The sequence below is a fragment of the Zonotrichia albicollis genome, chromosome 9, assembly GCF_047830755.1.
Source record: "Zonotrichia albicollis isolate bZonAlb1 chromosome 9, bZonAlb1.hap1, whole genome shotgun sequence".
NCBI classification, from domain to species: domain Eukaryota; kingdom Metazoa; phylum Chordata; class Aves; order Passeriformes; family Passerellidae; genus Zonotrichia; species Zonotrichia albicollis.
The window spans coordinates 10,835,664-10,847,843 of record NC_133827.1 but is presented as its reverse complement, the minus strand read 5'-3'; the positions used below and the strand labels follow the sequence as shown (position 1 = coordinate 10,847,843).

The 12,180-nt window shown below is 46.0% G+C and overlaps 1 protein-coding gene across 1 annotated transcript in view; it reads left to right on the top strand.

The window, feature by feature from the left end:
- Positions 1-12,180, top strand: part of LOC141730027 (uncharacterized) — a 100,632-nt gene that overhangs the window by 941 nt on the left and 87,511 nt on the right. Inside the window, exons 2-3 of the mRNA XM_074546665.1 lie at positions 108-171; positions 1,915-2,005. Coding sequence (XP_074402766.1) covers positions 108-171; positions 1,915-2,005 — 155 coding nt within the window. The remainder of the gene's footprint in view (positions 1-107; positions 172-1,914; positions 2,006-12,180) is intronic.

Genomic DNA, 12,180 nt, shown 5'->3' with positions numbered 1-12,180 from the left:
GTGCGGCTTCCACGAAGAGTGTTAAATGACATCAAAGAAGCAGCGTGAATGGCAATCATGCAGATTACGCCAGCAGGAGCTCCGGATGTTCCGTTCTCTTGCATCAGGCAAGGTCCCGCAGAACCATTCATGTCGTTCATCGATCGACTCACGCAAGCTGTGGATCGACAGGTGACGATTGAAAAAGAGAAGAGGCTTCTCTTGGAGAGCTTGGCTTTTGGCAATGCCAACCCGGATTGTCAACGGGTCATTAATGCCATGCCAGGACGGCCATCCTTGGCAGAGATGGTTGAGGCATGCAGCAAGGTGGGGACACCTCAGCATGTCACATCGATTGTGAAGAACGAGTTAAGAAAGGAATGGGAAGAACAGATAAAGGGACACTCAGAGAGACAATCGGAAGACAAGGCATTGGAAAAGATGCTAGAAAAAATACTTCATCAACAGAACGAGAACACAAAGTTCTTGCAACAATGCAAAAGAAGAGCAATCCCCCAGGAGGACAGTGTTACAAATGTGGGGCATTTGGACACATGAGAAAGAATTGTCCACAGACACATACACCAGCACCAGCGTAAAAAGCGGAAAGGCCAATTTGCGCGCAGTGCGGAAGAGGGAGACACTCTGTGAAAGAATGCTATTCTCAGACAGACATGGAAGGAAATCCTTTACCGTATCCGGGAAATGACAGAAGGAGCGTGGGAAATTGCCAGCACGCTCAGACACAATTGTTGGCGGTGACGCAAGAGCAGACAGGGCAATCATCAGTGAGCGACAAGCAGAGGCCCTCAGCAAAACCCTCAGTCGATTCCATGCCGACCCAGACCTCCTCCCACCAGGGGCACAGTGTGCATTGGCAGCTTCTAAATTAGTATGCTTCCTAGGCGAAAATCATGCAGAGATACCAACGAGTATCCACGAAGATTCATACAAAAAGCAAGATTTCTTGATAGTTGGACAAGACAAATGCAGCATCCTTGGACTCATTGTTTATGCTACGGTTGTCTCTGCAGACAAGAATACAGAATTGACGGTTCTGGCAAGAGCGCTTAGTCCGCCATTGACTGTGCCAGAAAATACTGTGGTTGCAAGAGCTTTCGCCTTGCCGCCACACGCCATTGGATTAGTCATGTCAATCTTCGACGAGGGTTTCCTATGAAGGAGCATGTTGAGGTACATACTACATGGGTAAAGCACATAGATCGAGATCGACCCACACTCACGTGCCAATTGACATGCGGAGACAGGACGATAGCAATCAGAGGCATCCTCGACACAGGGGCGGATGTCACAGTAATATCGTACATCTTTTGGCCACGCAATAGGAGCTTGGTCGCGCCCTTGGGTTCTCTCTCAGGCATAGGGGGAGTTTCTCTGTGTCTGCAGAGCGAGAATTCCATAGTTGTCACAGGACCAGGAGACAAGACGGCAATCATTCGTCCTTTTGTCGTCCAGAAACCGATCACAGTCTGGGGTTGAGACCTTTTGGCACAATGGGGCGCAAAGATCGAAGTGGATTTTTAATCGGGGTCACTGCAGTACTTGCCACATTGAAGTTGACGTGGAGAACAGACGATTCAGTTTGGGTGGATCAGTGGCCCCTTGAGCGGAAAAAGTTGAGTGCTTTAAAAAACCTGGTCCAAGAACAATTGCAGAAGGGACACATCAAACCAACAGACAGTCCTTGGAATTCCCCAGTGCTTGTCATCAAGAAAAAGCTATCAGGCAAATGGAGGCTGTTACATGATCTCAGGAAGATCAATGAAGTCATAGAAGACATGGGACCACTTCAGCTGGGACTTCCATCTGTCTCGATGATTCCCAGAGATTGGCCGCTTGTGGTCATTGGCCTAAAGGATTGTTTCTTCAGTATTCCGCTCCATCCAGATGATGCTCCGAGATTTGCCTTTTCAGTTCCGAGTATGAACAAGGAAACGCCTCTGCAGCGGTACCATTGGGTGGTTCTTCCACAAGGACTAAAAAATTCTCCGACGATCTGTCAATGGTACGTGGCACGAGCTTTGGCACCAGCACGGAAGAAGTTTCCGAAGGTGAAAATCATTCATTATATGGATGATTTGCTCATTGCAGCATCAACACAACAGGAGCTGCAAGAAGCTCGTGACTGTGTGATCGCAGAAGTGCAAAAGGCGGGTCTGGAAATCAGCATTTAAAAGATTCAAGAGGTTGCGCCTTGGAAATATCTAGGGTGGAAGATTTCAGAGAGAACAATAAAACCTCAGAAAATGGAGGTCAGCACAGAGATCAGCAATTTGCATGATTTACAACAGCTTTTGGGAGAGATCAACTGGATGAGGCCAAATTTGGGAATCACAAACAGCGACATTACAGCATTGCTCAATCTTTTGAGAGGAGACACAGACATTCGATCTCCCAGGACACTCACGCAAGAAGCGAAGAGAGAGTTGGAGAAAGTCACAGATGCGATACAGAAAAGGCAGGCACATTGATTTGTTCCAATGTTGCCTTTTCAGTTGGCAGTGCTGGGGAAGAAAACACAGTTTCATGGTTTTATCTTCCAATGGGATGAATCACAAAAAGACTCTTTGATAATCATAGAGTGGGTTTTTCTACCATACAGGCCTTCAAAGACAATTCTCACGGATTTAGAGATGGCAGCACAAATCATCATAAAGGCGAGAACAAGGTTGCTGACAATGGCAGGACGGGAATTCTCAATCATCAGATTACCTCTGAAGCAAGCCTATTTCAATTGGGCAATGCAACAATCGAAAGACTTATTTATTGCATTGTTAGCTTTTCCGGGAATTTGCACAATCCATTTTCCACAGCATAAAATACTGCAATCACAAATATGTTACAGAGTGAAACCAAGAATAAGTGAAGAACCTTTGGACGGGATCATAGTGTTCACTGATGGCTCAGGGAAGACACACAAGTCGGTGATCATGTGGAGGAACTCAACGACAGGGGATTGGGATTCAGATGTAAAGACGGTCCAGGGCTCTCCACAAATCGTGGAGTTGGCAGCCGTTGTCTGAGCGTTTCAGTTGTTTGAACAACCTCTCAATCTGGTCACAGATTCCGCATATGTTGCGGGTGTGGTCAAGCGATTGGAGGGTTCGCTCTTGAAAGAAGTCAGTAATGAGGTTTTATGCTCATATCTGGCGAGCTTGAAAACGTTGCTAGAAAGCAGGGAAAGAGAATATTTGATCACGCACATTAGAGCACACACAACACTTCCAGGGTTTTTAGCGGAAGGGAATGCTCGGGCAGACAGGTTGACAATGCCCATTTCGCAAACACTTCCGGACATTTTTGAGCAGGCAAGATTGAGTCATGCGTTCTTTCATCAGAATGCACAGGCGCTGATGGAATCCTTTCGTCTCAGAAAGAGTCAGGTGAGGGAGATCATTAGTGCTTTTCCAGATTGTCATCTTGTGCAGCCACCTTCTACAGGAGCAGTCAATCCGCGGAGACTGCAAAGTCTTCAATTGTGGCAAGCTGATGTCACGAAGTATCCATCTTTTGGGAGGCTCAAAAATGTTCATGTCTCAGTAGATACATTCTCAGGTGCGGTCTTTGCTTCAGCACATGCAGGGGAAACAGCAGACCATGCTTGTCGTCATTTTCTGCAAGCATTCACATCATTAGGTGTGCCTCAGGAGATAAAAACAGACAATGGTCCAACATATACAGGCAGGGTGCTTGACAGATTCCTGAAAAGATGGGGTGTCAAACATACGTTTTGTATTCCACATTCGCCCACAGGTCGGGCAATCATTGAAAGAACACATCACACCCTGAAATCCCTTCTGGACAGACAAAGAAGGGGTGAGCCAGAGGCAACACCTCACATGAAATTAAATAAGGCATTGTATGTGTTGAATTTCCTAAATAGTTCATCCTCAGAACCTAATCCGCCAATCGTGAGGCATTTTTTAAACAGCACACAGGCAAAGCTAAGGGAAAATCCTTTAGTTTTGATCAGAAACCCTGAGACAGGACAAATAGAGGGCCCTTTCAAACTAATCACTTGGGGCAAGGGTTTCGCTTGTGTTTCCACAGGTCGTGGTCTGAAGTGGGTGTGGGCCCGACACATGAAGCCATTTCGGACGCGAGAGCAGGAGAACGCTGATCCGAGAAAAGAAAAGACCAATACTCAGACAGAAGTTGAGACTCAGACTGCAAAAAACGACTCAGAAGAGAAATAAAAAAAAAAGAACTGAAGACTTTGGGGATATTTCCTTTGGGGTCTTGAGCGAAAACATAACAATGATTTCGCACGAAAGTGAAATCATGAGCTTCGCGATGCTCGTGTGCATCATTCTTTCATTCATTACAATATGCAAAGGGGCAGATTTACCCATTAATCAACCAAAACAAAATGTTTGGGAGGTTTTAGCTCAGGCAGCAAATTTGGATAGTATTTGTCTGACACATTCGAGACCAGGGAGATCATTTTCAGCATGCATGGTTGGATTGCCAGTGGATGAATGGCCAATTCCAGGGCACACCGCAGTTAACATCTCGCAGGTCATTAAAGATCCTGTGAAGGAGTGGTGTGCTCGGACACATCTTCTTCCTGTGGCTTCTACAGAACCTCAGGAATTGGAGATTTTTGGGTCCTTGACAATGGAACTCTGCATGCAGTTTGGAACTCCAAATGTCACAAAGGCAAACAAAACTATTGATGTGACTCCCAATAATGAATTCTATAAAAATGCATCAGCTTGGTGTAAACACACAGAGAAAACTGCCAGAGGATCAATCCAAGTCCCAGTGCAATTGCCACGGGGTTTGTTTTTAATTTGCAGGGACAGAATTTGGCACGGCATTCCTGCTAATGCCACGGGAGGTCCATGCAGCATTGGGAAAATTTCAATGTTGTAGCCAGATTTGAAATTGCTAACAAAGAAAAAAATCATTGGAACATTATGCGGCAGATTGCAATGATGAAATATTATTTTGGGACAAGGCAATGAGAGTTGCTACAGCAATCTTCTCACCTCAAACAGCATCAGGGGTGGCCTTGACTCAACTCGACCGCATGGGTTGTTGGTTGAGCAAACATGCTCAGTCTGTGTCTGTCGCGTTGTGTGACATGTTAAAAGACATAAGTAGTGTAAGACAGGCGACTCTTCAAAACACAGCGGCGATCGATTATCTATTGCTTGCTCATGGACATGGGTGTGAAGAATTTGAAGGAATGTGCTTCATGAATCTCTCAGACCATTCAAGATCAATTAATGAAAGTATTCAGAAAATAAAAGACAGCATAAATAAACTTGGTGAGATCAAAGGATCTTGGATTGATGATCTGGTAGGATTTCTTGATATCTCTCCCATATGGAGAGGAATTTTAAAGATAGCATTATATGTCTTAATAATTCTCTTAGTCCTCATGCTTGTTATCCCGTGTGTCTTTTCATGTCTAAGACGTGTCATGAGTAAGGTAGCAAAAGAAGTGTTTTGAGTTCAAACAGAAGGGGGAGATGTGGGAACTCAGCACTCACTCCTGATGTCCAGAGTAGCTGAGACAACCCTTGGGGGGCTCGGAAGTCCTGGAACGTTGCCAGAAGTGCTTGGTGGCTGGACTTTGATCCTGCACGGGACGCAACACCTGTATGAGGATGGGAGGATCACACGGGGATAAGTGGTGAAGGCATAGATTAATTATAGTGTGAAAACACAGGTTTTGGAATCTCAGTACAGGGGAGTTCTAGGAGACAAGGTAGAGGAATTAGGGCGTGTCCTGTCCTTCTTCTTCTTCTTCTTCTTGTCATCCATCTTTGATGGTGATGGTGGCACCTTGAGATTGGTTCTTACTGAATGTGCACTTGTCAATAAGGGTGAAAGGTATTGGGGAGAAAAGCCGCCCCGAGGGCAGTCAGTGTGCTCATGGCTGGCTTGCTGTGTGGACCTCTGTTGGGCCGGGAGAAAATATTGTAGATAAGAATTAATAAACAACTCTGATAAACTGGAAAACCTGAAGACTCCTTTCGTCCTTTGGAGCGCGGGCTGCCCCAAGGCCATCCAGAGCCTTACCAGGCCTTTAGAACAGCCGAGGAACGGGGCACATGAGGAGGCATGGTTCTCCCAGGGCCTCTTTGGTTAGCACTGTGAAATACCAAACACTGCTCACAGCTGCAATTGCAATTGTCCCTCTTCCCACAAAAGCACAAGGCTCTATCCTCGGCCTTTGCAGGCACTTTCACTTCCCCATCAGTCACCACATCCAGGAAAATATGACAGACTGGGAGAACTCCAGGAAGCAGCAGGAAGTTGAGTCAGAAGAGCTTTAGTTTGGGTATCAGGAAAAAGGGTTTTTCACCCAGAGGATGGTTGGGCACTGGAACAGGCTCCCCAGGGCAGTGGTCGCAGCACCAAGCCTGACGGGGCTGAAGGAGCATTTGGACAACAATCTCAGGCACTTGGTGTGACCCTTGGGCTGCTCTGGGCAAGGCCAGGAGCTGGACTCAATGGTCCTGATGGACCCATCCAACTCCCCATATTCTACACTTCTGTGATTCTGAGAACTAATAGGCTGCAGGAAGGCAGAAATAGGTGACAAGATGGAAGAAGTGAGGTTGGTTGGAGAATCAAGTCACTGAGTTCACAGAAGATGCAGGATATAGGACCCTTCCCTCCCACCATTCCCATTCTCTGTCTCATCCCTTCTCCCTCCCACACACAGAAAGGTGAAGAATATCACTAAAAGAAGACGAACCTACTTGACTCCCATGTCCATGAGAGCAGTCATTGCTCGTGCAGGAGTCACATTCTCCACCATGATCCCCAGGCTCTGACTGGCTGCTTTCTGAACAAATTCTGGAGAGTTGGACACCATCTGGAAAAGGACCCGAGCAACCTCATCCACCTCAGAGTCCATGTCCTTCTTCAAGGTCACAAAGAGCTCTCCCAGAGTGACAAGACAGAGAGAAGGACACCTTGGAACTTGGGGAAGCAATGAGGGGAAGCATAAGAATCACCTTGAAAAGAAAACCAGGTGCCTTCAACAGAAGTCCTAGGAAATGACAACACATCCCACTGTGTCCAGAGGAACATACAAGTACAAGTACAAGTACAAGGAAGAGCAGGAGAGCACAAGCACAGAAAGGCACTTACTCTGGCACCAATTTCTGGCCTCAGACCTGCTCGCTGCAGGCCTAAAATAAAAATTTCATTAAGTGTTCTACTTAACCCTTCTAAACAGTCCACAGCTTTGATTTTAGGCCCTTTTACTAGAAAATTAATGCAAGGGCTGCTTTCAAATCATAAAAGCACAAGTGATAAAGGTAAAAGAGTCAGGTGCTCCTGTTCAAAAAAGCAACACCAGCAATGGAAGCACTCAGCCAGGAAACAGAAAACACAGGCTCAGGTCTACAGAATAATTTACAGTGTTGAATTACAGCTTGGGCAGAGACTGGGACTCTGGCAAATAACGTCATCAGTGTCTCAGTTTCTGCATTTGCACATTGCATTATAAAGGCTCCACACTCAAAGATCAGTGTCAGATACCCAACCTGCCAGTAAATACAGCTGCATGTACCTACAGATCCTACAGACAGCTGACAGACATTGGAAATATCAGGTCTAAACCAGAAATTAAGGCAGACCCTGAGCATACATGGAGATGAACAAGCTCATACCTACTCTACACACCGTGTATGAAGTATGGGGGACAATTCAGAACAATGTTCTCACCTCGCTGGTAACTGCCAAGCAAACCTCACCAAGTCTACAAAGCAGGACCTCTGAATGGGACCCAGCCAGGTGTTGGATGGTGAGGAGTCCCTTCTCCTTCAGCTCCCTGAAAGGCAGAAAATTGATTTTTCTCTCCACCAAGGCAGCACCCTCTGAAATGACCAGGCTGGCAGCTCAGTTGAACAATGGGAGGTGCTTTTCAAGGAGTGCTTAATGAAATTGTGGAACGCGTTGCCGCAGGATGCTGTGGCTGTCAAAAACATTCACAAACCCAAGACGCAAAGAGAGGGGTTTCAGAGTGGCCATTTAAGATGACAGCCTTTCTGAAACCTCTGGCACATGAGGCCTCTCTGTCACTGCTTCCTAGAAGCTGTGGGACCAGGCCATGCTGCTGTTTGTTGTCACCTCCCTGTACCTGTCCCTGAGACACAGTTGCATGGGGCTGTTATTGGGGCATTTTCCTTCTTTGCCAGCCCCAGCAGGCATTCAGCAGGGAGAGTCTGCACTGCCACTCTGGAGCTGAGTTTGCACTCTATGATCTCGGCCTCTCTGTCACCCCCTCCACTCCCCCTCACACATTCCCCAAAAAAGCAGCAGGATGTCTGCTGGGACCACCTCAGCCTGCAGGAAGGCCAAGTGGGTCCTGGCCTCTCCTGACCCACAGCACAGCTTTCTTTCATCCCAGCATGGAAATATAAAAACTGTATTATCACATCACATCACATCACACAGAGGGCCAGGAGCTTTTTATTGTGGCTGCAAGTGTCCACAGGGCATTGGGGAAGAGGAGAAAAAGAGTGTTTTGCAGCAAGCAACCCGGCTACTCAGGAAGGATGGTAAGAAAAGTGTCTGGAAGCTGCTTTTTAGGACTTTGGTTGTTCTGCTGAAGCTTCTGACAGAGCTGATGGGCAGATCCCAGAGCTGTGGAGAGTTCCTGGGAAATTTGTCCTTGGATATGTCTAGGAATGCTCTCCCAGGCATGAACTGCCATCTGTGTCCTGTCCATATGTTACTGCCTTGACTGCTGAGTGTCTGAGGTGCCTCTTGAGGCTGCGATGTGGGGCTGACCATGATCTCGGGGCAGTACAAAGATAAGGGGGCCAATCAGGGAATAGGGAAGGTGTGGCTCAGGAACGCAGGAACAGACACAGGAACAGGGGAAGGAGCCAATGGGGTCTAACAGCTTTTTGAGGGAAGCTTCTTGTGTCTCCCTAGACCAGGGAATGCCCTCCCAGGGTCTCCACAATTCCCAGTGTTTTATATTATTAGAAAAGCTTCTCTGAAGGATCAACTGAATCAACACAAAATGACAAAAACAATCAAAAGCACTCATAAGGCAATTGTTCAAAATGCAAAAAATTACGAGTTCCCAATGTTCCAACAGCTTTCTTGGAGTGTCTTAGATCTGGCAGGAGGGATGCAGGGTTTTCTTAGCACAGTTTATCAGGAGCTGAGTCACACACACTGAACCTCTGGTCCATGACCTCCTCACTGCGGCTCTGTGGCCAGTTCCTGCAGTTCATTCAGTCAAATCAGAGGAAACAAATGTCTCTGTAGCTGACACAGTCTCTGCACACAGCTTTCTGCCCCTTCTCCTGGTGCCTTTCCCTGACTCCAGGAAGAGCTGCAGGAAATGCTGTGTGAGCCATGATGATGGAAGAGCTACTGATAAAAACACTGGGGTGATGCTTTCAGAGGAGTCATGAATGGAAGATTGACCAACCTTCCAGCCAATGGTATGCCAAAAGTTTCCGTTCTTTAAATAATAGACTGCAATAAATTAGTAAAAAGAAAGATATGGAAACAAATTAAATCTTCCACAGCTGCTGGCTTTCCTCAGGCTCCATGGTATGTATTGCTAGACTTACTTCATTTAGGCAGAGTATTAACTGCCCTGACTTGTTGGAGACTGACCACAAGGTCTCATCTGTGGTGGGCAGTCACTGAAATTAGCTCAGCAGAGGCATCTTCAGCTGTCCAAGTGTAGCAGAAATACATATTCTCTGCTTCATGGCTTTGTGGCAGCAGCTGCTGGTGTGGATTTGTCAGTGTTGCTCCATGGATTACTCCTGGGAAGGAATTGGGTGCACAGGCACAGTGTGATGGCTTCGATCTCCTCTAATTACTCCAATCGAATGATGGCCAGAACTTTTAGGCAAAAAGCATTATGACAGAATAATTTACAATATTCTCCAAACTACTCCTGTGGTTTTGATTTTCTTACTGATTAGGATCAGTGTCTGGCCTCAAGAAATCAGTCCAGAAAGAATAGGCAAACTTCAGCTTGCAAGTTAGAGTGCAAGTCTTTAATCTGCCATTTTTGCAGCATGTACAAACAACTTTTCAACATATTTGCAAAACGATCTCTTAGTTCTTGCTATACCTATCCAGAATCTAACTCTCTCTTTGTTTTAGTTTGATTTGAGATCCAAGCTTGATATTTTTCTGGACAGGAAAGTAAGAACCAGCTGCAAATGCAGACTCTAAGTGTGAATCTATACTGCAGGAACTGAGCTGTAGCTTGGAATTAAAGGCAAGGAGTGATGCCATGGTAAATGTGAATGTTTAGCTGGCATAGGAGCCTTCTCAATGCTCCACCAATCCATGGTTCACATTGCTACAAACTCTCTTTCTGATGTTACAAAGAGTGTTGAAGAGCTGACTGTAAGTAAAAAAATTAGCCAGAATGTTAATTTTTGTTAATATGGCGAACAATGACTATCTAATACTTCAGAGCTCATAGAAGTCAGTATTCAGATTTCCACTTAGTACTTGCTAGCAGTTTTAATTTGAAATCAACATGTTTATCCAAATCAAGTTATCCATAGGAATTAATTTGCTCTATGATCTACCTAAAAATGCCTCATTGTCTGATAAGTTTAGTAGAAATTTACAAAGTCAACAGTCCACAGATTTTCATTTCTTGTTTAGTGGCTATTCTGCAGGAAAGCTTTTACAGACTAATACGTTTGGATGTAATTAAAATGCCAGTACATTTCATCCAGACATTTTGGTATTAGAACAAAACCATATGACTGCACAGCCTTTTAAAAATATTTTCAAATAAATTTTCAAATCAACAGTCTGAGTAGGACTCAGAAAAAAAACTCTACCAAACTTCAACTCCATTGGAAGATTCCTTTGTCACCCTGTGAATCAACTCTACATTCAGAAGATTAAAAGTCCCCATTATGGTGGTTTTGGTATGGTTAGGAATTGGAGAAGGGTATTCTTCCTTCTCAGCTCCATGCTGCAGTGCCTTTGGGATGTGGCCAGCTGGCTGTTGTTTGTGCAGCCCTGGTGTTTCTCCATGAGGCAGAAAGTGCAATTGCATTTCCAGCCCAGAGCCCGTGAGGAGTGGGCGTGCAGAGCTGTGCCAGACCCAGGCCAGCAGCTGTGCCCCCAGAGGGTTTTGGTTCCTGCCCAGGGCAGCTGGTGCATCTCTGCCGTGAGTGCCTCCCCTTCCAGGTGCCCATGGACAGCAGGTGCAGGTTTCTGCACGGGGCACAGAACAGGGTGGGGATGTCTGCTGGCAACAGAGTGCAGCGGAGAGCAAACAGTCCAGGATGGTCCTGGAGTGTGTGACAGAGAACTCCTGACACAGCTGTGACTGAGCCAGTGAGGGAAGGCACTGCTGGGCCTGCTGTTTGTGAGGAGAGAAGGGCTGCTGGGTGACAGGAGGGCTGGAGGCGGCCTTGGGCTCAGTGATCACAAAATGCTTGTGTTTGATTCCCAGAGAAGGAATGAGAGATGTTGGGGAAGTGTGGACCTGCAACAAATTGTGAATTTGTTAAGCTTTACCAGGCAGTGCTTAGTTGTACCTTCCCTGACACCAGTGGTTAATGTGTGCAAGTGGATGTCTTAGCCTTGAGAATAAAGACAGTGGGCCTCCTGAGGAGGTAGCTGCAATGCATTGAAGGAGAAGAAGGCTCTTAACTATAGGAGGAGAATTTGAGGAACGGAATGTTCACCACATGACCACCAGAGACCCTCAAGAGACCCCTACTCAAAATGTCAGTAATTCTGGGGAAGTGATTTAAACATGTCAAATACTTTGTGAGATGTTGGGAATTTAGCTGCTAGAGAATGGAAAATTACAAAGCTGTGGCTAATTCCAAGTCCGGCACCTGCAAGATAGTGTGTCCTTGGGGCCTAGCTGTAGTAGGATAACAAACAGTGAAAGAGACATGAGAAAAGAGAGATGTAACCCCTAAGGAATGAGGAAGAGTTCATGGCATAGTTTAACCAATAGATTGCTTGGCTTACAGAATATTCATAAGCTTATTGCTCGCTGTATAAGTGTCTGATGCTCTCTTCAATAAACGGAACTTGCTTATCACTAATATTGAGTGTCCGAGTCTCCCCTCACCGACAAATGGCTCGACCCCGACAAACGCCTCATTCTGCGACAGTGAGAATGTTTAGCCTGTGAGTTTGAGCAAAGTAATGAATAAAAGTAATGAAAGTAATGTCTTAGTTCCATGGATGCAA